Here is a 26198-nt window from a genome sequence, read left to right as displayed (position 1 = left end):
GATGTGGAGGATGAGTTAACAGAGGGGATGTGGAGGATGGGTTAACAGAGGGGTTGTGGAGGATGAGTTAACAGAGGGGTTGTGGAGGATGGGGGATGAGTCAGTTATGGCTCTATTCAGACAGGCAACATGACAGCACCATGCTCGTTAGTTAGCTGGCCCCTATGAGCAGCAACCACACACATACACTATGAGCAGCAGCCACACACACTATGAGCAGCAGCCACACACTATGAGCAGCAGCCACACACACAAACACTATGAGCAGCAGCCACACACACTATGAGCAGCAACCACACACATACACTATGACCAGCAGCAGCCATAAGAGGCAGGGGCCACTGTCTGTTCTCCCGTGGGACCCTGGGCAGTGGAAGCTTGAGAACAATACTGACAGGAAGCGGAGACAGGGGTCTATAGAATTCAACAGCATGGCCGTAGGACTTAACTACCTGAAGTATCTGATGTTTGTGTGAGAAGATGGTCCATGAGTGCTCCTTTCCTGCCCTTGGGGAACTATAGTTATTATATAGATGGTGTTGAAGACCCACTCTGGCATAGCAACCAAGAGGAGGCCGCTAACAAAAACAGGTCAACAATGGAGTTATTGAAATATTGGGAGATGTATTTGTTTATGAAGACCTTGTGTCTTGACTGGCTGACACATGACTATGAATTAAAGGTTACTGTCTGCACTATGAGAATTGGAATGAACATTGTTTTATGTAGAGAATGCTCACTCTCTGCAAAGAAAGTCTGACAGCATATTGTATAGAACTATAGATTCAGCCAAAACATCATGCTCCAGTACCCTTTGAACCCTGCCGACAGAGTGCAGTAGCTGAATAACCAGTCATTAGAATCATTGCAATGGATGGCAATAAAGGGGAAAGCTGCCATCTAGTGGCAAAACAAAAATATGGGAATGTCCCCATAACAACAAAATGGACAGTGAAGGACAACTATTAAGGCACTCTTTATTGATGTGATTGCCATTTGTTTTGGTTCCCAGTTTTACATTTTCAATTGGGTGTAAATGTTGGTCCAGCATTGAAGTCAGATCGTCATTGGGTCATCCGTGGATCATCTGTGACATGGACTGATATGGATACATCACTGGTAAGATGATCCATGGGTCTCAAGTTATAGAAGGAAATCACAAGTTTAGAGTAACACATATTGTGTGTTTTATCCACTGCCATAACAATGACACGTATTGTTCAGTCAGGTGGTCCTATTTATACATGAAAGTATTTTTCACATTACAAATGTAAGGGAGGAAATTGTTATTTTAAGACGTTAAAGATTATTAAAGGCTCACATTTGAAATAAGAAAGAATTTGCTCAAAAGACATGCAAACTAGCAAGTCACATTAGAGCCAATACAACTACACCTCAATGGCTGTTTTTACACTGGCAGTCCAATTCTTATCTTTTGCCCAATTTTCAGCAAAAGATCTGATCTGACTGGTCAAAATATGTTTGGGGGGCAAAAGATCAGAGTTGGGCTGCCTGTGTAAACGCACCCAATATGCTATTGTGCATCATATACACACCCTGAATACTTCAGTCTCCCCTATTCTAAACAGAATAGACCTCATTGGGTCCATAGTAACAGTCCTTCCTTAAACTCCAGTCCAGCTGCTTGGTGAATAAAGCATTCATCCTCACTCTCCCCTTTCTCTCAATCTGGACATCCTGGCCAATCAGTAATAATGCTGATTTTCATCATTCCCCTTTCTCTCAATCTGGACATCCTGGCCAATCAGTAATAATGCTGATTTTCATCATTCTCCTTTAAATCAGGGATTGATTCAGACCTCATACACCAAGTGAATGGAATCAATTCAGTTCAATATAACTTCATTATTAATTTCACTGAACTCTGGCCAATCAGTAACATTTCATCAATGAATCAATTAACTACCCAGTAGAAAAGAACACCAGCAGTCCTTCTCATTCCTGGTGGCAGGACAGTGGTCCCTCTGAGGATGTGGAGGGACAGTTTAGCTGGTCTGGCGCTGAGGGACTGGGACACCCTAACGACGCAATGCTCCTCTGCCTTAAAAACGCAGCTCTGCCAGGAAGCTGGCTGTCTCCTTCACCATGTCACTCTCCTCGTCTGGACCCAGGATAGAGAGGGGAAACAGTCTAAAGCTGAACTTTGAAGGCATCAGAAAGCTACAAGTATGTAACAAGCTACAGTAGTAAAGTAGGCTATTGTGGCCTGTATCCCACACTCAGAATAAGCCTATTCCTGGTCTAAAAAGCATGTCCAGTATGGAGCAACATAGCACAGTGTAGTATAACTATAGCAAACCTATTGTATATGTTTTCAACAGATAGGAGTGCGTAGTTTACCACAGTGCTCCCTCAGTCTCGGGGTATCCTTCTCCTGCAGTCCTCTACAGATCTTATGGGTGGGGCAGTGGAGTCGCTGACAAATCAGGCCACAGTAAGTCACCTGTAGTAGTAAAATAAAACATTTATTAGCATATAAGCATGGCGTATTCATGGCTGAAATCATTAAGTGTAACCAAAGTAATAGAGAGGGAAACAAATGAGAGAAACCACGTGCTTCTGTATCAGAGTTCGGAGGTGGTTTTCCTACCATGTTGCAGAGGGAACATCTCTTCTCTGCCCCTCTCTCTCCACACGTAGTGCAGAAATCAGCATCTATGAAGGTCATCTTACCCATGAGAGCCTGGGTTAATACTGAGAACGCTGTCTGGTCGTTACCCTGGAGACGAGAAGCAGTGGAACATGGAATGTTAAACATTGAAGAGTGAACATTGCCATACAGAAAGGCATTTGTAATAACATCAATTGTCAATATAATCTAAATTAATTGAGAATGAACATGGTCTCCTTAATATGCAAATTACACATTTAAAATGTTTTGCATAATCCAATCCATCTTCAATTGATTCATTTCCGCAGGGACAAATTACATGAGTCCATAGGAGCCTTACACCAAATCAAATCAAGTGTTGTTTGTCACATGCACCGAATACAACAGGGGTAGAACTTAGTGAAATGCTTACTTACAAGCCCTTAACCAACAATGCAGTTTAAAACAATTTTGGGGGATGAGACCTAAGTCAAAGGAAGGTTTGAATGGATGAATGAGTGGAAGTTCACTCACGATCTCCACTGTTGCGATGCTCATGACCTGCTGCTGTAGCAGTGCGGCTTCACAGCAGGGAAACTTCCTGATGCAGTCTCTAATGAACTTCTCCTGGTACTGAGGAAAACCATCTCCATCCCTCCCCTTCAACAGGCTGAGAGAAGAGATTTACAAAAAAATATATTTTAAAGACAATGAAACATGGAAATTGTCTAGGGAACTGTCGATACAGTTTACATAAGGTATGCACGCAATATAAAGCACTATAAAACACAACAATTAGTACCCAATGGTTAGTCTGTAAATGTTAAAAGAAATAATTAAATTGGATGGGTACAGGTTAGAATGCTAGCAATGCAATCTTTTCTTTTGTTCTACTGTATTATTGACTATATGTTTTGTTTATTCCATGTGTAACTCTGTGTTGATGTATGTGTCGAATTGCTACGCTTTATCTTGGCCAGGTCGCAGTTGCAAATGAGAACTTGTTCTCAACTAGCCTACCTGGTTAAATAAAGGTGAAATAAAACATTTTTTTAAATCACAGTCCAGAAGAAAGGCCATGCATTTCTGCAGCACATAGCTAATGTAGTGCATCTTCATGGCCAGCACCACGTTCATATCCTGCTACTTCACACACTGCTCACATAGCCGGTCCATGACATGGTAACACTTCTCTAATGCGCCCACGTCCACCAGCAGAGGGCATTCCCTGATCAGAAGCACCAGCTGGGGGAGGGGGGTAGAAAGTGTTAGAGAATGTTAGACAAAGAGACGGAGCGAGGGAGAGAACGAGAGAACTATAAAGAGCGAGGGAGAGAGAGAGAGAGAACTATAAAGAGTGAGGGAGAGAGAGAGAGAACTATAAAGAGCGAGGGAGAGAGAGAGAACTATAAAGAGCGAGGGAGAGAGAGAGAGAGAGAACTATAAAGAGTGAGAGAGAGAGAGAACTATAAAGAGCGAGGGAGGGAGAGAGAGAGAGAACTATAAAGAGCGAGGGAGGGAGAGAGAGAGAACTATAAAGAGCGAGGGAAGGAGAGAGAGAGAGAACTATAAAGAGCGAGGGAGGGAGAGAGAGAGAGAACTATAAAGAGCGAGGGAGGGAGAGAGAGAGAGAACTATAAAGAGCGAGGGAGAGAGAGAGAGAGAACTATAAAGAGCGAGGGAGAGAACTATAAAGAGCGAGGGAGAGAACTATGAAGAGCGAGGGAGAGAACTATAAAGAGCGAGGGAGAGAACTTCACTATGGTGAATCACTAAAACAATACAGAAATACACTACGGAAAAAGAAGGAACAGCATGTCAGAAATCAGCTCAATGCAATTGAAGAATCCATAGACTCTAACCACTTCTGGGAAAATTGGAAAACACTAAACAAACAACAACAAGAAGAATTATCTATCCAAAATGGAGATGTATGGGTAAACCACTTCTCCAATCTTTTTGGCTCTATAACAAAGAATAAAGAGCAAAAACATATACATGATCAAATACAGATCTTAGAATCATCTATTAAAGACTACCAGAACCCACTGGATTATCCAATTGCATTGAATGAGTTACAGGACAAAATAACCCAAAAAGGCCTGTGGTGTTGATGGTATCCTCAATGAAATGATCAAATATACAGACAACAAATTCCAATTGGCTATACTAAAACTCTTTAACATCATCCTTAGCTCTGGCATCTTCCCCAATATTTGGAACCAAGGACTGATCACCCCAATCCACAAAAGTGGAGACAAATTTGACCCCAATAACTACCGTGGAATATGTGTCAACAGTAACCTTGGGAAAATCCTCTGCATTATTATTAACAGCAGACTCGTACATTTCCTCAATGAAAACAATGTACTGAGCAAATGTCAAATTGGCTTTTTACCAAATTACCGTACAACAGACCATGTATTCACCCTGCACACCCTAATTGACAACCAAACAAACCAAAACAAAGGCAAAGTCTTCTCATGCTTTGTTGATTTCAAAAAAGCCTTCGACTCAATCTGGCATGAGGGTCTGCTATACAAACTGATGGAAAGTGGTGTTGGGGGTAAAACATACGACATTATAAAATCCATGTACACAAACAACAAGTGTGCGGTTAAAATTGGCAAAAAACACACATTTCTTCACACAGGGTCGTGGGGTTAGACAGGGATGCAGCTTAAGCCCCACCCTCTTCAACATATATATCAACGAATTGGCGCGGGCACTAGAAAAGTCTGCAGCACCCGGCCTCCCCCTGCTAGAATCCGAAGTCAAATGTCTGCTGTTTGCCGATGATCTGGTGCTTCTGTCACCAACCAAGGAGGGCCTACAGCAGCACCTAGATCTTATGCACAGATTCTGTCAGACCTGGGCCCTGACAGTAAATCTCAGTAAGACCAAAATAATGGTGTTCCAAAAAAGGTCCAGTCACCAGGACCACAAATACAAATTCAATCTAGACACTGTTGCCCTAGAGCACACAAAAAACTATATATACCTTGGCCTAAACATCAGCGCCACAGGTAACTTCCACAAAGCTGTGAACGATCTGAGAGACAAGGCAAGAAGGGCATTCTATGCCATCAAAAGAAACATACATTTCAACATACCAATTAGGATTTGGCTAAAAATACTTGAATCAGTCATAGAGCCCATTGCCCTTTATGGTTGTGAGGTCTGGGGTCCGCTCACCAACCAAGACTTCACAAAATGGGACAAACACCAAATTGAGACTCTGCACGCAGAATTCTGCAAAAATATCCTCCGTGTACAACGTAGAACACCAAATAATGCATGCAGAGCAGAATTAGGCCGATACCCACTAATTATCAAAATCCAGAAAAGAGCCGTTAAATTCTACAACCACCTAAAAGGAAGTGATTCACAAACCTTCCATAACAAAGCCATCACCTACAGAGAGATGAACCTGGAGAAGAGTCCCCTAAGCAAGCTGGTCCTGGGGCTCTGTTCACAAACACAAACACACCCTACAGAGCCCCAGGACAACAGCACAATTAGACCCAACCAAATCATGAGAAAACAAAAAGATAATTACTTGACACATTGGAAAGAATTAACAAAAAAACAGAGCAAACTAGAATGCTATTTGGCCCTAAACAGAGAGTACACAGCGGCAGAATACCTGACCACTGTGACTGACCCAAAATTAAGGAAAGCTTTGACTATGTACAGACTCAGTGAGCATAGCCTTGCTATTGAGAAAGGCCGCCGTAGGTAGACATGGCTCTCAAGAGAAGACAGGCTATGTGCTCACTGCCCACAAAATGAGGTGGAAACTGAGCTGCACTTCCTAACCTCCTGCCCAATGTATGACCATATTAGAGAGACATATTTCCCTCAGATTACACAGATCCACAAAGAATTCGAAAACAAATCCAAATTTGAAAAACTCCCATATCTACTGGGTGAAATTCCACAGTGTGCCATCACAGCAGCAAGATTTGTGACCTGTTGCCACGAGAAAAGGGCAACCAGTGAAGAACACACACCATTGTAAATACAACCCATATTTATGCTTATTTATTTTATCTTGTGTCCTTTAACCATTTGTACATTGTTAAAACACTGTATATATATATATATATATATATATATATATATATATAATATGACATTTGTAATGTCTTTACTGTTTTGAAACCTCTGTATGTGTAATGTTTACTGTTAATTTTTGTTGTTTTTCACTTTATATGTTGTCTACCTCACTTGCTTTGGCAATGTTAACACATGTTTCCCATGCCAATAAAGCCCTTGAATTGAATTGAACTATAAAGAGCGAGGGAGAGAACTATAAAGAGCGAGGATTCCAAAGGGCTTATTCAGCTGTCCCCATTGGAGAGCCCTTTGAAGAACCCCTTTGGGTTCCATGTAGAACCCCCAGTGGAAAGGGTTCTATCTGGAATAAAAGGGTTTTACCTGTAACCAAAAAGGGTTCTCCAAAGGGCTCTCATATGGGGACAGCCAAAGAACACGTTTAGGTTCTAGAGAGCACCTTTTTTTTCCTAAGAGTGTGTGAGAGCGAAGCCGTCACAGCTCATGTTCTAGAGAAGATGTCAAACAAAGCTGTTCAAGAGAAACAAATTAACACTTTCCAATGTTTCAACAAACTGAAATCCTATTACGTAAAGAAGCACTAATCTTCACAGAAACACTGTGGCAGAAACCTCAAGCTGAGTACTGACTGGTCACTTGGTAGGCTACAGAATAAACACTCTCCTATGACTTCATAACTGACTCAGAAAAACACTTGTAAATAACTAGGTTCTCTCATCTAACTGAAGAATGACAGCCACCAGGCGTATGCAGTTGGTTAGACAGTCAAAACAGATCAGACTATTCTTGTACATTGGTGCACTGCCCTGACGATGTATACCATGTGTAACCTGTACATACAACTAATAAAACATGACTGTAGCCAGCAGGCTTATATAGAAGAGGTCTGAGAGTGTTACCTCTCTCTGTGTCCTGCGTTCACGTCCAGACAGATAGATCTCTTCAGACAGATCTAAAGCGGGCAGCAGCACCAAAGTATATACTGTCATCTCTGCTGCCCCATCTGATTCTGACAGACTGGACACAACACAACACAACACGTGGTCTGAAGTAGTCTGTGGGTTACATCTAGTGGCAGCGTGATGCTATTGTGGAACGTCCTGGAGTACTGCATCCTGCCCTCAAGAGTCTTCGCCATCTGTCTACATAACAATGGAAAACACACGCTGCAGGCCTACACCCACGTTACACACGCCTCTATGGCTACATCATCCCAATTACATCACTCTGTTTGTGGCACTAACCATTAGCATGTATGTGTAGAGGATTTTAGTGAAATTCACTTTTAAATGACAGTTATGGTTTATAATATTCTAAACATCTCAGGGGTATTTATGGCTAGCATATGGATCTGGGACAAGGATATCTTGTGCAAATGAATGACAAATCTCATTTTAGCATTGACAAATGACACAAACGCCACAGGTAACATTGTCAGATTTCCACAAGACTCCCTAGCCCCATCCATACCTCATCAGACAGTTGACTCTGACATCATTGGAGCCCAGCAGCTCTACAACATCTTGCACATCACCTGAGAGAGATTTTAGATATAGATTGAAACATGCAATACCTCGATCTCATACATTCTCTTATAAATGATCTGTGCAATATCTCATTCTCACCCCATAGGTATACAATTTGGCAAGAAACTGCGATTGTGAAAACAGCTGCACTCCAGCAGTTTGGTATACAAATATATTTAATTTGTCATAGTGTTATTGCGACTACTATGGGAAGTAACCTAGGCTAATGAAATTATTACTATAAAATTATTACAGCTGTAACGAGTGTGCTGAGAGTCAGGAAGCAGGTACAGGGAGTGTTTTAATTAACAACCCAATCAACATCACCCACAAACATCTCACCGACATGAAAACAAAGTCCATAACACCTGAGGAAAGAACCAAGGGGAGTGACAGATGTAGGGAAGATAATCAAGGAGGTGATGGAGTCCAGGTGAGTGTCATGAGGTGCTGGTGCGCTTGACGTTGGTGACAGGTGTGCGGGATAATCAGCAGCCTGATGACCTAGAGGCGGATGAGGGAGTATACATGACAACAGCAAAAATGCCTGTGGATAATTGCTTTAATCATATTGGTGTCACAACGCAAGACAATATTGTGGCAATATGCACTGAAAAAATCAATATAACAGAAAAGCGTGTTTACAAAGTCAGGCAAAAAAAAATCTTCAAGCAATTTACCTGCAGCAATAACCTTAAATATTTCCCGCTCGTGTGCTGAAATATCACCTTTCTTGGGAGCAGCCATTATCTTTGTTGTTCACATGTAATTAATATTCTGAGTTCACAAGTGTTGACAAACAATATATGGCTGTGGATATGGATTTATCCCAAACTCGTCACTCCATTTGACATGACGACAGTAGAAGATGATTTACTTCACCAAATTTCTAAAAGGAATAAACCATCCTTGGACTACACCACAATGTGAAGAAAGCGGTGACAGAATGTCCATAGCGTTAATGTCATGCATGTATATCGAACATATATATTATTATTCTTTATAATCAAATTGTTTGTAATAAATGTATTTGAAGTACAAAGATCGCCGTATGTTGTCATCGTTTGGTATATTTAATTCTGCCTGGATTCCACTATGCTGACGTCTTTGGTTTATCCCGACTGTATTTCAAGTGGTCAGTCCGACGCTGCGATAAGTGCCTATTCTTTATTCTCTTCTGTCATCTCAACTTGTTGTAGAGTCAACCACTGCAGGGTAAGTCCCTCAAGTATTTCACATCGTGAAATGTAATACTATTTCAGGTTTAACTGTTAAACTTGATTAGTTTGGCGAGATTTTGTGACAAGTTTAGTCATGTAACGGAATTTAAATCATGCCTTACACTCTCCTAAACTGTTTGTTGTTCGTCGTAAGTACTTCTTTATAGAAGTTGTTTTATTCGACAAATATCAAGCTGGTTCTGCCGACCATGAGGTGCGCTACAGGTGCGCGCAGGGGTTGGGCGGTTTTTGGAAATGACTACGGGCATGGGCTACTTACTGTACAATGTAGCTACTACCTATTATGTATCATTTTAAAGAAGCTTTATAAACATTATTTGTGACATGATAGTGCCCACGTCCTCCAAAGACCTAATAACATATTGGAGAACGAGACTGGCATTCGGGTATATTTGGAATTGAATAGCCTCGGGGCTCCCGAATGGCACAGCTGTCTAAGGCACTGCATCTCAGAGTTCGATTCCAGCCGTGATTGGGAGTCCCACAAGTCCCACAAGGCGACGCACAATTTAGCCCAGCATCTTCCGGGTTATGGTTGGGCCGTTATTGTAAATAATAATTTGTTCTTAACTGACTTGCCTAATAAAATAATCATATGCAGCTCTCTCTGTCTTCACGTGTACAGATTATCAGTGATCCAATAATAACGATCGAGGTAACCGCTCTGCTGCTGAGCTCGTTGGGAGTGCATTGGCTAAATGGCTATAGTAGACAGTTTGCTACAGCAGCAACAGGGCATTTGAATTATCATGTGGATTATAAATCATTTACGGTTTTGTATTGAATTATACCTTAACCGTAAGGGAAAATAAAGTCTGAATCATGAGGCTTGTCCTTGAGGAAGAACTTGAGCTATTTCCCCTTAGCTGCAAAGTCAAAATAGTGTCTATTGTAAAATTTCATGAAACAAAAATAAGGTTTTTGGTCTTATTTTATGGTTAGGGTTAGCGGTGAGGTTAAGGTTCGGGCTAGGATTAAAATCTGATTTTATGTGGTTATTGTTACAGAGTCTAGCTAGTACCTCCAGAACAAACATGACAAAATGCCAACCTACAATATGATAGGGCACTCACTTATTGAGGTGCATTATTTTATACCAACCTAATCTCAGAGCATTTCGTATTATTCTGTACATAAATCCGAGACACCCCATTTCGTATGATATTGTAACGACCCTGGGTTTTATCCCACTTCTGACACCAGTGTAATCAAACAGCAGGGAGCAGGTCTCGAACCCTCGACCTTCGAGCCCGAGCTCCGGCGCGCTATCGACTGTGCCGTAAAAGCATGCTCAAACGGCAGAGTCGATTTCCGCGCTTATAAACCCAGGGTCGTTACACTATGTTACAAATTTACAAAACATACAATATTATATGAATTCTAACTTGGTGGTTAACGTTAGCTAGGCTAGGGGTTAGTGGTTTGGGTTCATGTTAGGGTTACCTAACATGCTAAGTAGCTCAAATGTAGTAAGTAGTTGAAAATTGCTAAGGTTGTCCCTGATGATATTCAAACTCACAACCTTTGGGTTGCTAGACGTTCGCATTATACACCTAGCCATCCAGCCTGACCAACCACTCTACTTTTGTTTTAACCATCTGTCTTATTTAACCGTACCAAATGTAACATGTTTACTATGTTATGTCTAATCTATGAGACCAGTCTGTTTATACTGTAGTCACGTTTCAATGTCATTCTCTCATACCAGCACACACTTTCTGTAGTTCTTATCAGAAACATTGAGCTCCACAGAGGCTGTTGAGTCTCCCTGTCAGCATTCTCTGGCGACTGTTGCCTGTTTCCAGGAATTGTATTTTGGGCATTGAATGTCAGTTGGACAGGCCTACAAAGCCTGTGTGTACAACCTGTCCGAGTCTGTAATACCAACATGTTTTAAGTAGACCACCATAGTCCCTGTGCCCAAGAACACTAAGGTAACCTGCCTAAATTACTACCATAGCACTCACATATGTAGCCATAAAGTGCTTTGAAAGGCTGGTCATGGCTCACATCAACACCATCATCCCAGAAACCCTAGACCCACTCCAATTTGCATACCACCCTAACAGATCCACAGATGTTGCACTCCACACTGCCCTTTCCCACCTGGACAAAAGGAACACCTATGTGAGAATGTTATTAATTTACTACAGCTCAGTGCTCAACATCATAGTGCCCCCAAAGCTCATCCATAAGCTAAGGACCCTGGGACTAAACACCTCCCTGGGCTGCCGCCAGGTGGTAAGGGTAGGTAACAACACATCTGCCACGCTGATCCTCAACACGGGTGCTCAGGGGTGTGTGCTCAGTGCCCTCCTGTACTCCCTGTTCACTCATGACTGCATGGACAGGCATGACTCCAACACCATCATTACATTTGCTGATGAGACAAGAGTGGTAGGCGAAACAGTCTATAGGGATGAGGTCAGACCTGGCCGTGTGGTGCCAGGACAACAACCTCTCCCTCAATGTGATCAAGACAAAGGAGGTGATTGTGGACTACAGGAAAAAGAGGACAGAGCACACCCCCATTCTCATTGACGGGGCTGTAGTGGAGCAGGTTGAGAGCTTCAAGTTCCTTGGTGTCCACATCACCAACAAACTATCAAGCTCAAGCACACCAAGACAGTCATGAAGAGGGCTCAACAAACCTATTCCAAATGGCTACCCAGACTATTTGCAGTGCCGCTACCCCCCCCCTTCACACCGCTGCCACTCTCTTTTGTTATCTATGTCACTTTAATAACTCTACCTACATGTACATATTACCTCAACTAACTGGTGCCCCTGCACATTGACTCTGTACCGGTACCCCCCGTGTTATTTAACTGCTGCTCTTTAATTACTTGGCTCATAAGTAAGCATTTCACTGTGAGGTGTTATTCGGAGCATGTGACTAATAACATTTTTTTGGGGGGGGGGGATTTTACCCCTTTATCTCCCCAATTTCGTGGTATCCAATTGTTAGTAGCTACTATCTTGTCTCATCGCTACAACTCCCATACGGGCTCGGGAGAGACGAAGGTTGAAAGTCATGCGTCCTCCGATACACAACCCAACCAAGCCGCACTGCTTCTTAACACAGCGTGCATCCAACCCGGAAGCCAGCCGCACCAATGTGTCGGAGGAAACACCGTGCACCTGGCCACCTTGGTTAGCGTGCACTGAGCCCGGCCCGCCACAGGAGTCGCTGGTGCGCGATGAGACAAGAATATCCCTACCGGCCAAGCCCTCCCTAACCCGGACGACGCTAGGCCAGTTGTGCATCGCCCCGCGGACCTCCCGGTCGCGGGCGGCTACGACAGATCCTGGGCGCAAACCCAGAGTCTCTGCTGGCACAGCTGGCACTGCAGTACAGCGCCCTTAACCACTGTGCCACCCGGAAGGCCCATGACTAATAACATTTGATATGTGTCCGTGCATGCATGTTGGTGGCAGGTAGACGTGTGTTGATGGTGACAATGCACATGGTTTGACGTGAAATCACAAGGGGTGTGTTTTTGAAAGCACTGGTTGTGACTTGGGTTGCACATTTTGGGGAATATTCACAGATGGAAACATTCCGTCGGAATTAACGGGAATATACGGGAATTAACGGGAATATATGCATATAAATACCATTTAAATGTCATGTTTTTTGCATTGAATATATTTACCATATCATATGGAGACAAACAAACCTTTTGCCTTATCATACGTAGACATAATTGCAAATGATTAAATCCTTCCAATATAAATCATTTTTAAAAACAATTTAGTTACAAATTTAATTTTAATTAAATTAGTTGACTCTTCACATGGGATGATTTCACTGAACAACAAAAGAAAGGGAATATTGAATGATCCATCACATCTCCTAAATCTGTAAAATGATCTAGAAACTAAAGCTTTGGTTGTCTTCCTCTCAGGTTTCCATGTCTTCTCCCTGGACCTCCTCAATGTCCACCTCTTGAACATCAGACTCTGAGGCCTCATCTTCACTGTCACTTTCCAACCTTGAGGATGGCTGGTTGTCAGGCTCAAAAAACCTCAAATTTGCCCACATGGCCACCAATTTTTCAACCCTTGTATTGGTCAGTGTTTGTGTGTTCCCAAACAAGAACCAGTTGCGCTCTGAGGCGGCTGATGTTGGTGGGATTTGGAGGATGATGGAGGCAACAGGGGAAAGAGCCTCAGATCCACAAAGTCCCTTCCACCAGGTGGCTGATGAGATATGTTGGCACGACTGCCATATTGCATCTCCATCCCAAAGCCCTTGCTTGGAAGTGTACTTCGCCACACTGCCAAAAACCTTGCCCTCATCCAGGCCAAGGTGGTGAGACACGGTAGTAATGACACCAAAGGCCTTGTTGATCTCTGCACCAGACAGGATGCTCTTGCCAGCATACTTGGGGTCCAACATGTACGCTGCGGCGTGTATGGGCTTCAGGCAGAACTCTTCACTCTTTTTGATGTATTTCAGAATTTCCTCTGCTTGGCACAACAGTGAAGTGGGCAGTACAGATTTATTCTTTTACATCGGCAAGCAGAGTCTGAACATCAATCAGGATGGCATTGTCTCCCTCAATCCGTGCAATGGCTACTGCTATAGGTTTCAGGCTGCTTACCATTCTCCCCCAAAATACATCATCCTGGAGGATCCTCTTGATGGGGCTGTCCATATCGGCAGACTGTGATATGGCCATTTCTTGGAGAGAAATCCTTCCTCTCCAGGAGACTGTCAAACATGATGACAATACCACCCCAACAGGTGTTGCTGGGCAGCTTCAATGTGGTGCTCTTATTCTTCTCACTTTGCTTGGTGAGGTAGATTGCTGCTATAACTTGATGACCCTTCACATACCTAACCATTTCCTTGGCTCTCTTGTAGAGTGTTTCCATTCTTTTCAGTACCATGATGTCCTTGATGAGCAGATTCAATGCATGAGCAGCACAGCCAATGGGCGTTCATGTTCGCAGCATTGTCTGTCACCAGTGCAAATACCTTCTGTGGTCCAAGGTCATTGACTGCCTTCAGCTCATCTGCAATGTGGAGAACAGTGTGTCTGTTGTCCCTTGTGTATGTGCTCTTATAGAATACTAGTTGAGATGATGTAGTTAATTATTTCTTGCCCATGAACATTCGACCACCCATCAGAGACGATTGCAACACAGTCTGCTTTCTCTGATTTGCTTGACCTTCACTTGAACTCTGTTGAACTGCATCCAGCAAATGAGTAGATAAAGCATGTCTGGTTGGAGGTGTGTGTATGCTGGGAGGAAAAACATTCAGAAATCTCTTCCAATACACATTGCCTGTGAGCATCAGAGGTGAACCAGTTGCATACACAGCTCGAGAAAGACATTCATCAGCATTTCTCTATGTTCTTCCATTGAGTAAAAAAAACAACTTCTAATTCCAGGAGGACCATGAGCTGTTGCTATCGATAAGGTGTCTGATTCATCACTTTTCACCTCGACTAGAACTAGAGGGACTTTTGTCAGTTTGCTTGTTGTGAGCGCTGAGGGAACTTTATGCACTTGGCAAGATGATTCTGCATCTTTACATTCTTCACGTATGATTTGGCACAGTATTTGCATATGTACTCAACTCTTTTTGTAAGATAAATATTTTAAAATGAAACATGTATGGAAACAGGTGCATTAACACTCTTCAGTTAGCAGGCTCAAGCAAGCTAAAACCCACATGGTAGCAAAAACTAACTAGCAGAAATTGTTAAATTAGAAATTATTTTAAACACACGTTGCTGTAAGCTACTATTTACTAGTTAATAAAAAAATAGTGTCATATAAAATTATATTCACCCCACCCAGTATTGTAATCAAAACTTACCAGAAAGCATGTAGTCCTTGGCTCAGACAGTGTAGTAGTGTGAGCTCAATAGCATCTCATTAGTGTGGAAGATCTTGAGAATCAGCTGTACATGTGATGGAAGAATGCACTGTGCATGTGATGGAAGAGTGCACTGTGCATGTGATGGAAGAATGCACTGTACATGTGATGGAAGAGTGCACTGTGCATACAATTGCGGATAGTTTAACCAAAATATCCTGCAGGACCTAGAATTTCCTCATGTTTATCCCACAAAAAAGGTTCACTGTTATAAGCTAACTTGTTGTTTTTTTAATTCCCCTAATTCCAGGGCTTAACGTCCCATGGAAAATTTACTGGAAAATATCCTATCCTTTGCAACCCTAGTTGTGACTGACCATATCTACGTGTGGTTATGAAACTGGTCCGCAACGTTACTAGCGCAGCCATCCACATCAAATTGGTCCTCTGTCATGGAGTCAATGAAGTAGAGTAGAGGTCCACTAACAGAGGAGTCTCTCGTGACAGACTGTTACCCTGAGATTTGGCTCTAGATGCCTAAATGAACAGAGGAGTAATATTGTGAAAGGAGGGTTGATTTTTATCTCCCCCCCACCTAGTATTGAAAAGGGACATTATTCAGATTGAATTCCTCATCACAGAAAATGTCAGATTTTCTTCTCCTTTTCACAATGTTACATCTGAGGTGACACAACTGTGTGGAGGTTTACATCAGGTGAGTCCTGTTTACATCTTCCACACTGATAATTGCTGTGGGACCACTTCCACCATCCCCCAAGGCAGACTATCCGTCCTCAGCTCTCTGTGCTCTCACTGTGGTAAAAAGACTGAAGCCGTGGGTATTGTCTGGTGCTTTCTAGAGGTCTTTTTACAGAATAAACATTGTGCAGAGCTGTAGGGAGACAAGAGGCTCACTCTAACCTTAAGTAACCCCTAACCATCAAATGTGATTTGTTGGTAACACTTGCATCTATAATGCTTTATAGATTGTAATAAGCATATATGTGTAACGGTTTTCTTCCTGGGAAGGAGAGGAGGACGTCGTAATTTCTAAACATCTTTAATGAAAGATGAAAACGTGAACACTATACAAAATAAGAAACCGTGGAAAAACCGAAACAGTCCTAACTAGTGCAAAACACAGAGACAGGAACAATCACCCACAACATACCTAAAGAATATGGCTGCCTAAATATGGTTCCCAATCAGAGACAACGATAAACACCTGCCTCTGATTGAGAACCACTCCAGGCAACCATAGACTTACCTAGAACACTCAACTGAACACAACCCCATAGACTACAAAACCCCTAGACAAAACAAGACACAGGGGTGATGGTCGGATTTGCGTTTTAGCGTCGGAGGAATGGGTGTTACACCGAGGCCTGTACTCTGGAGTAGTGAAAATAGTGAAAATAAACGCTGGTATGAGTAGGTGTGTCCAGACTTTTGACTGGTCCTGTATTTATATTACGGTCTCTGACATTGCTCGTTCTGATGAGTGCATTTTTACTTTGGGATTATTTGCATATTGTTTTCTAGCTATTGTTGGCGCACCTGTGATAACTTCTCCAAATCTGTTTACGTGACCAATACACCTTTTATTTGATTTCAGATACAGACAGCCTAAACCCATCTGTAAAATTCAGACAAGTCCTCCCTGCTCTGCTCATTCCTTGTCATGCCAAACATATTAGATATTTCTTTGTCGAAATGTCTGATTTTTGCTTTACGTACAAGAGAATGCACTGCGAAATGGTGAGCGAGATGGCATGTCCCTATTGTTCTCCTTATTTATTCATCAGGGTCAGTTTGTGTGGCACACATGGGAGTCTGTAGTGCTTCCTGGACGGCAGGAGCGCAAACTCTTGAGTTGAACCCAAATGGGAGGGGTACTCTGCTATTTTATTTGCCATCCTCAGCATTTTTGTTTAGTAGCTGTCCAGAAATGTTTTGGGTTTTTTTCCATTTTTTTTCAGCAGACTTGTCACCCTGGCTTTTGCCTGTACCCTGACACTGCTGTACCAATTATGATATGTCACCCAGTCAGAGAAGTTGGCTAAAGCACATCCAGGTCTGGGACAAGGTTACTACTGTGTGCTCTGTGGAATCCCCTCCAGACAACATGTCTTGGTGTGGTAAAGTAGATTATACAGTACCTTAATCACTTGACCCTCTAGTACTGGCCTGTCTGACTGTATATGTCTGTCCTAAGGAGGAGTGTGCCCTCAAAGAACCTTTGTGTGTGTGTGAGTGTGTGTGTGTACCGTGGTCCGACATGTCCTTGGTGTAATTTGACACGCGTCTAAGAGAGGGCGAGGGGGGATTCAGAGGGAATTAGATTGAGCGAATCAGGGAGAGACTAGTTTACGCTGCAGGGACATGGACCGGGATGAGCCTACAACATACAGTATATAGCACAGGGCACAAGGTTGACAGGCAGGACAAGTCTGATACATTCACAGGGCATTCAGTGACACTCTAAATAACTCACTGTCACTGGTAAGAGGGACTCACAGCCGGTAAGCATAGAGCTTTCACCTGTTCCTTTAGCCGTCTGGACTCTAGTTGGGCATAAGAAAATAAGACTTTTAGTTGTGGAAGCCTGTAGAAAATAAATGGTTGCTCAGTGACATTTTGAAGGTCTGAGGTGGACTGAAGCGCTTATAAACTATTATTAAATGGTTTGTTGGCTGTTAGTAAACTGTCAGACATTGTATATTTTGGGCATATTAACACGTATAAATAATGTTACAGGCCTTTAAATATGTTTTGTTTACAGACTGCTGTTGCAGTAGGCCCGACAGAAACAAAGTTATTCTGTCATTCGATGGAATGGTACTATTGTATGTTGTAGTGCTAATGGTCTGCTCATTTCCTGATTCTGTGTGTGTGTTTTCTTCCTCAAGACTTTTATGAATACCGGTAAGCAACAGAAGCCAGTGCTAACAGGCCAGCGGTTCAAGACCAGGAAAAGGGGTGAGTTGAGTTACAGCCACAGACAGCTGTCAACGCCCAATGTCAATGCCTAATGTTTACCACATACAGTATGTTGGCAAGACAACATGCATGGTGTGAAATTGCAATACCAATATGTTGTCAAGACGACAGACAATGTTACGTTGCAGTACCAAATAATTGAACCCGTTTCTTAAATCAACTGCCTCTTTAAGACTGTGAGATGTCTTGATTATCTTTTTGAGTCTCACGACCTCCAGAGTGTCAATGCACACTTTTAGCGTAGATTTCTCCTATTAAGATCTGCTTCTTAGTAAGGGACCAGCAAAGGTTTAGCAGGGTTCTCCTGTTCTCTTCTGTCCTCTCCACACATAAACAGACTATAAATACTCTTTGTGTCTAGGGTTATCTTGCAGCAATGGATTGTTGTGGCTTTACATTCCCTCTTACACAACACCTACTGCGATCCAGGCTGGCTCCCAGTCAATAAGATGTTTAAGTTCCTAGAACGTCAGCTCTCTTGTTTGTGCTCTCTTGGCAACTCCCAGACATGACCACCCAAACAGATCTGGGACCAGGCTATAGCTGAACTTCCTGCCAGTCCAGAAGCAGTGGGTGTTGTTATATATATTACTCACAGAGCAGAAGAACGTGTAGTGTCGTAGGGACATTGGGTTCATACTCCGTGGGGCACCTTGTTGATTCTCTTGAGCCGTGTGTTGATACCCAGTGATCTGTTAATGAAGGGGATATCGTTTGGACACTGTTCTTTGGGAAAACCACAGAGGATCAATCGGGGAGGCTAACTCTCCCCCAGGGTAAGTAGTGTCCCATCAGGGCAGGGTCCCTTGTCCTCATCACACCTTGGCTAGGGAACTGAAGGGATGTCTTATTTGGCCCGACAAGTTTTCTGAGCACATTTTTATTTTATTTGTATTGTAAAAGATTGTGAAAATACGCTTCAAGTGATTTTAATTTAGGAAAATCTGTATACAAATTTAAGCGTGATTGTTTTAGTCAAATATTAAATCTGTTTAGGCTTCTTGCGGTCAATTTGCAGTCTACCAATTATTTGTAATTATTGTTCTGGCCCCCTGACCATCCACTCAAGAAAAAAATCAACCTGCAGGTGAATCTAGTTGATGATCCCTGGCATAAGGAATCTACTGTATTATGCATGGTTTACCATACCTCACTTTCTGATGTTAACTGTGTTAAGGTTTAACACACATTAGTGTACATGCAACAAGGATGTTCTCCTCTGCCCTTTCCTCCCCACCCAGATGAAAAGGAGAAGTTTGAGCCCACAGTTTTTAGAGACACAATTATTCTGGGCCTCAACGAAGCAGGAGGGGACCTCGATGCTGTAGCCAAGTTCCTGGACGTTACCGGGTCCCGACTCGACTACCGTCGCTATGCCGACACTCTCTTCGACATCCTCATCGCGGGGAGCATGCTCGGTGAGTAGATTGCGCCGAATTTAGCAGGCAGCCCGACCGGGCCTTGAATCCAGGTCCCAGGACTGTCAGTACATAATCTTTGCCATTACACCAAGAGGTCTGCCCCGCTTGATGAGGTTGCTAGGTGTTGTACTAAGGTAGCTACAGTATCATGGCCATCTGCACCTGGTTTCAGCTCACTGCTCCGTAATGGGCCATCCTGGTCCCTTCGTATCAGTATTCGCACTAGGGCACCAAGCATGCCCATGTCCTCTCAGGCAAGGACAAACAGATCACTGCTGGCTTTGTCAGATTACCAGGGTCAAAGACATCCTGGCCTATCAGAGAACCGGATACACTGTTCCTCCTGTATGTGTCAGTGGACTGCTCGTTGAGCTGTATTCACTTGTTCTAACTCCCACGTTTTCCTCACTAATAGATGAGGGTACTTGAACACATATTTGTGTTCAGTGAGGTGGGGGGTGGGGCATTGATTAATATGCTGAACCCTTTGTCCTGTTAACTGGTGGTCAGTGTGACCCTGCAGACCTAAGCTGGTAGATTTATTCTATAATCACTGTCTTTCTCCCCACACACTCATTGTTTACATGGCATGGAGTTCTCACAAAGAGTATGTCTTTGACCACACTCACAAACACATGCTCATTCACATCCTGCAGTGTGTAATCTTTGTAGAATGAATTGAATGTAAAGTCTCTGTCAATCTGTCTCCGTCTCTCACACACACACACACACACACACACAGGATGGGGCCTGTGTCAGTCACTGCATACTGCATGTCAAGCCCATTAGAGATAACCGGTTTACCCTGCTCCTATAATAAGAGCCTGGCAGTGTCAGGGGAGAGACAGCAGCTCAGATGGAAACCAGGGATACATGAAAGGAACCAGCCTCTCGGTACCTGGTTCATGCAGGCACACTATTAATAAAATGTGCTACACTGACGGTATGATATTTGCATGAATACATACAGTAAGTGATGATTTTTTTTTAATCCACCGCAGTCCTATGAAGCAGTTATGAAGTCAACAGGGATAGTAGACATTAGATCCAGATCTAACAGGTCGGCTCTAAGACTTCAGAAAGTGTAGTGAGTAGTTAAGCCCTCACATACATCCTCATTTAGCCCAAACAGGATACAACAATGGATCACCCTATGTCAACAGCCACCTCAGGGGTGGAACAGATAAAGGGGGAAAAAATGGAGAGATGATAGTAAATAGATGATTGACTAGGCGGAAACAAAGCGCGCTCTCTCTCTCTCTCCTTCCTGTGAATGGGTGTAGTAATGTTGTGTAATAATCCAGTTAACGTGTGATTACTAATTACTGTACATCAGGGTCTGATCTCTCCCATCCTTATGCGCCACTATCTCCATGATATCCACAACTTTTTGTTAAATCAATCAATCATGAACATAGGGTAGATAGGTAGGTCTCGCTCTGATTATTCTACAGTTATAGCTGACAGGAAGGACATACCCATGCTGCTAGCTAACGGGGCTAAAGCTTTAACCCTTGACCCTGATGACTTGCCACGTCTTTCTGTCCGTCTGTCTATGTCCGTTCGTCTCTTCTTTCTAATCGCTTTATGGCTGGGCGGGATAGATGGTCATTGAAGTGGTGTGTTGATCTTTATGGCACCAGGGTCACTACCCTCTCCGGCTGTGCTGGTTCTGCCCTCTCAATCACTACAATCGTAATGTAAATAACTGTCTGTCTCAGCTCCCGGTGGGACACGCATTGACGAGGGGGACAAGACCAAGGTGACAGAACACTGTGTGTTTACCACCAAGGAGAACCATGCCAACCTCCGCCACTATGCTCAGGTTGGTACACACACACACACACACACACACAATCAAATACAGCAGCCTCTAAGGTGCATGGTAGAGTAACTAGGTGGTAGTCGACTAGTGACAGTGACCAAATTTAGGGTACTGGGTGGAGGCAGGCTAGTGATGGCCATTTAACAGTCTGATGGCCTTGGGATGGAATCTTTTCTTCAGTCTCTCTGTCGCAGCTTTGATGCACCTTTACTGACCTTGCTTTCTAGATGATAGTGGGGTGAACAGGCCATGGCTGTTCATGAATGCGTGAGCACACATGTATACACATACTCTCTCTGTTTTACCATTGACTGGGGTAGAAGGGGATGTCGGAGGGAGACACCCGCAGTGGAGTGGTATTAGATCTGCTAATACCCACCAATCCCCTGGGAGTATCCAGTGTGTCCACAACAACAATTTTTATATTATCCTCCTGGATTAAAGTCACTGCACTCCTTCACGATCTGTTTGTCTCTCTCTGTCCCAGCTCTCTGTGTCTGTCACTGAATCTCATGTCCCTCTGTGTGTTTGTGTAGGTTTTTAACAAGCTTATCAGGAGGTACAAGTACCTGCAGAATGCCTTCGAGGAGGAAATCAAAAAGGTAAAGTATTCACAGGAAACACGCTCGTATGAAGTCGCTACAGCAGTTCTACTTCAGTTTTGGATTATCCTATGTTTTGGATTATCCTTAGACTTTGCATCTTCAACTGTGTAGATATTTTTTATCCTGTTGTCTTTAGTTTACATAATTTCCTGTCCTGATGTTTTATCCCGTAGCTTCTGCTGTTCCTGAAGGCATTCAGCGAATCAGAGCAGACCAAGCTGGCTATGTTGACTGGTATCCTATTGGCTAACGGCACTCTGCCCCCACCCATCCTCACCAGCCTCTTCAGTGACAATGTTGTCAAGGAAGGTGTGTGTGTGGGGGTGGGGGGGGGGGGGGGGGTCTTGAGGCATATATTTTTGCCATATATTCATAGCTCTGGCTTTCTTCCAAGTTGCTCTCTAACTCTTGTCTGTTATTGGTATCTTGCAGGTATCTCTGCATCCTTTGCGGTGAAGATGTTCAAGGCATGGATATCTGAGAAAGATGCCAATGCAGTCACCTCAGCCCTGAGGAAGGCTAACCTGGATAAGAAACTCCTGGTAAGAAACACTTTTTAGGCAGGTATCCTAGAGCAGTGGTTTTGAACCCTGGAACGGAAAAGGTTGGGAACTTCTGGCCTAGAGGTTAGTGCTACAATTTGTTTTACTGTGCTCAGCCACAAAAGGGAACTGTTGTAGTGAATTTGTAGGGTTGAAGCTCATTGGAAGTTGTTTGAGTCAAGACTTCTTGTTGTTTCTCTAGGAGTTGTTTCCTGCCAACAAGCAGAACATGGAGCACTTCTCAAAGTACTTCAATGAGGCGGGGCTGAAGGAGCTGTCAGACTTTATGCGTGTACAGCAGTCTCAGGGAACACGCAAGGAGCTGCAGAAAGAACTGCAGGAGCGCCTCTCTCAGGACTGCCCCATACGAGAGGTGTAATACCAGATACCATGTCCTGCCTTTGTGCCCTTGAACAAGCTCCAAGAGCACTGCATTGCGTCCCCCTCTGCTTTCAACCCCTCATTGGGGTGTGTTTGTCTCTGGGTTGGGTTGTAGAAGCAAAAATGATAAATTCCATTCTCCAACATAATGGACAGTAAAGAATTATTCTGTGGTTCTAGATGGTGGTGTACGTGAAGGAGGAGATGAAGAGGAGTGCTCTCCAGGAGCAGGCTGTGATTGGTCTGCTGTGGAACATTCTCATGAATGCTGTGGAGTGGAACAAGAAGGAGGAGTTGGTCACCGAGCAAGCCCTCAAACACCTTAAAGTACATCATAACATCAACCATTAATAACTTATCTCACTCCTAACCCAACCACTCTATAACATGAGAGCTGGTCACTGTGGAGGCCCTCAAACACCTTAAAGTACATCATAACATCAACCATTAATAACTTATCTCACTCCTAACCCAACCACTCTATAACATGAGAGCTGGTCACTGTGGAGGCCCTCAAACACCTTAAAGTACATCATAACATCAACCATTAATAACTTATCTCACTCCTAACCCAACCACTCTATAACATGAGAGCTGGTCACTGTGGAGGCTCTCAAACACCTTGAAGTACTGCACAACGCTAACATCAACCATGAATATAATGACAGTTGATGGGGTGTGTATCCTCTCCCCTCCAGCACTATGCCCCCCTGCTAGCAGCGTTCAGCACCCAGGGCCAGTCAGAGCTGGTGCTGCTACTGAGGATCCAGGAGTACTGCTATGACAATATCCACTTCATGAAGTCCTTCTCCAAGATAGTGGTGCTCTTCTACAAAGGTCAGTGTTATCATTTTATACAGGACAATGTTTCACAGTTTCTATGTAAAACAAAGCCTCCTTCACTCACGCCGCCAAGCTTACCCTAGTAAAACTGACTATCCTACCGATCCTCGACTTCGGCGATGTCATCTACAAAATGGCTTCCAACACTCTACTCAGCAAACTGGATGCAGTCTATCACAGTGCCATCCGTTTTGTCACTAAAGCACCTTATACCACCCACCACTGCGACTTGTATGCTCTAGTCGGCTGGCCCTCGCTACATATTCGTTGCCAGACCCACTGGCTCCAGGTCATCTACAAGTCCATGCTAGGTAAAGCTCCGCCTTATCTCAGCTCACTTGTCACGATGGCAACACCCATCCGTAGCACGCGCTCCAGCAGGTGTATCTCACTGATCATCCCTAAAGCCAACACCTCATTTGGCCGCCTTTCGTTCCAGTACTCTGCTGCCTGTGACTGGAACGAATTGCAAAAATCGCTGAAGTTGGAGACTCTTATCTCCCTCACCAACTTCAAACATCAGCTATCTGAGCAGCTAACCGATCGCTGCAGCTGTACATAGTCTATTGGTAAATAGCCCACCCATTTTCACCTACCTCATCCCCATACTGTTTTTATTTATTTACTTTTCTGCTCTTTTGCACACCAATATCTCTACCTGTACATGACCATCTGATCATTTATCACTCCAGTGTTAATCTGCAAAATTGTAATTATTCGCCTACCTCATGCCTTTTGCACACATTGTATATAGACTCCCCCTTTGTTTTCTACTGTGTTATTGACTTGTTAATTGTTTACTCCATGTGTAACTCTGTGTTGTCTGCTCATACTGCTATGCTTTATCTTGGCCAGGTCGCAGTTGTAAATGAGAACTTGTTCTCAACTAGCCTACCTTGTTAAATAAAGGTGAAATAAAAAATAAAAAAATAAAAAAATAAAAAAACCAAAGTTTTTAAGTATCTCTTTCATTTGTCTTAGTAGTCAGGGTTGCGGTCAATTCCATTTCAATTTAGGAAGTAAACTGAAATTCCAATTTCACATAACTTCTCCTTGTGGTGCTATGCTAAATGTTCCTGTTCTGTCCGTCTTCTCTCCACCCAGCTGATGTGTTGAGTGAGGAGGCCATTCTGAGGTGGTACAAAGACACTCACACCACCAAAGGGAAAGGTGTCTTTGTCGAGCAGATGAAGAAGTTTGTTGAGTGGCTGCAAAATGCAGAAGAAGGTACCATTTACAGGTTAAATACAGGTTACAGTTACAGGTAACCTAATCAATAACTGAAAAGAAAGCCATTGCATTTTCAGAAAATCATTGTTGAATCAATGAAACTGGACTATTAACATTCTGTAGACTTGGGCTGTGATGAGCACTCACCTGTAATTCCTATTTTGACCACTAAGAGGAGCTGTTTAATAATAATCTGTATATTTTCTCATGTAGAGTCCGAGTCTGAGGGAGAGGAGGACTAGCAGACCAACCCAACAAGGAGTCTAACTCTGAAGTCTGCTGCATCCTGTGGCCTGTATATGTCAATCAGCCTGTAGTCCCCATCTCGTATTTTTAGAAGATTTGCTAGACTATCATATTAATGTGGTTCCTGTTACATTCAAGATAAATACTTATCCAGGCATTGTAAGAAGTATGAGATAATGTGTGCAGTGTGACTGCAATAAAAAACGACCTGGAACACGCCCATCCATATTGCCTAACCGACCAGGGGTCCTAGACTCCTCAATCACAGTGCAACCCTCAGTGAAAAACCACGGGACCTCCCGACTCAACTTCAGGAGGATAGGAGACTAGATGTCATCTATCAATAAAAACGACCTGGAACACGCCCATCCATATTGCCTAATCGACCAGGGGTCCTAGACTCCTCAATCACAGTGCAACCCTCAGTGAAAAACCACGGGACCTCCGACTCAACTTCAGGAGGATAGGAGACTAGATGTCATCTATCAAGACCACCCATCTGTGATATTTAAGCTTTTTTCTTTTTTTTTAAGAATTGGATTCATTAGAGGTCAGTCAGTGAACTCCCTTTACCAACATTGTTCATGTTTAGAGAGGAAGTCAAGACCTCAATCTGCAGTAGATTGTCATCCTCGTTTTATGAAAACTCAACTTTGTGTAACTTGGCAATGCTTTAATATTTTTATTAATAAAGTGTTTTTCTATGTATTCATTTGTTTAGTATTGTTTCTGTGTTGTATTCTTAAATAAATTGGCAAGTAAATAAGGCTTCTGTTCATATGTCTGATGGAGGTTAAGAGAGTTTATTGAAAGACTT

General features: G+C 43.1%; 2 protein-coding genes across 7 annotated transcripts; one reads left to right on the top strand and one right to left on the bottom strand.

Annotated features, from left to right (window-relative positions):
- Positions 1–974: 974 nt before the first annotated feature.
- On the bottom strand, positions 975–8623 carry LOC110489407 (ankyrin repeat and MYND domain-containing protein 2). Of its 4 annotated transcripts, none has more exons than XR_005041391.1 (5): positions 8557–8623; positions 3146–3281; positions 2612–2740; positions 2362–2464; positions 975–2122 (listed from the first exon to the last, which is right to left on the bottom strand). XR_005041391.1 is itself a non-coding variant. In XM_036971659.1 (5 exons), the coding sequence occupies exons 1-5, from the start codon at positions 8316–8318 to the stop codon at positions 2064–2066; spliced, it is 432 nt and encodes a 143-aa protein (XP_036827554.1). In that variant the 5' UTR covers positions 8319–8507; the 3' UTR covers positions 1641–2063. The 4 variants fall into 4 exon arrangements, 2 of the variants coding, with proteins under 2 accessions (XP_036827553.1, XP_036827554.1); XM_036971659.1 differs by lacking the exon at positions 8557–8623 and adding an exon at positions 8314–8507 and having other exon boundaries at positions 1641–2122; XR_005041392.1 differs by lacking the exon at positions 8557–8623 and adding an exon at positions 7588–7719 and having other exon boundaries at positions 2321–2740.
- Positions 8624–9291: 668 nt separating this feature from the next.
- LOC110488123 (basic leucine zipper and W2 domain-containing protein 2) lies at positions 9292–26100 on the top strand. Of its 3 annotated transcripts, none has more exons than XM_021560152.2 (12): positions 9295–9429; positions 18198–18267; positions 19530–19706; positions 21431–21534; positions 22071–22136; positions 22313–22448; positions 22572–22681; positions 22884–23054; positions 23243–23389; positions 23761–23899; positions 25010–25132; positions 25349–26100. In XM_021560152.2, exons 1-12 carry the CDS (start codon positions 9310–9312, stop codon positions 25375–25377), a joined length of 1392 nt encoding a protein of 463 aa, XP_021415827.1. In that variant the 5' UTR covers positions 9295–9309; the 3' UTR covers positions 25378–26100. The 3 variants fall into 3 exon arrangements, 2 of the variants coding, with proteins under 2 accessions (XP_021415827.1, XP_021415828.1); XM_021560153.2 differs by lacking the exon at positions 9295–9429 and adding an exon at positions 17640–17810; XR_002468352.2 differs by lacking the exons at positions 23761–23899; positions 25010–25132; positions 25349–26100 and adding an exon at positions 23672–23729 and having other exon boundaries at positions 9292–9429; positions 23243–23471.
- The last annotated feature ends 98 nt before the right edge of the window (positions 26101–26198 follow it).

This window comes from Oncorhynchus mykiss, chromosome 32, assembly GCF_013265735.2.
Source record: "Oncorhynchus mykiss isolate Arlee chromosome 32, USDA_OmykA_1.1, whole genome shotgun sequence".
Lineage (NCBI taxonomy): Eukaryota > Metazoa > Chordata > Actinopteri > Salmoniformes > Salmonidae > Oncorhynchus > Oncorhynchus mykiss.
This window is presented reverse-complemented; position numbering and strand designations above follow the sequence as displayed.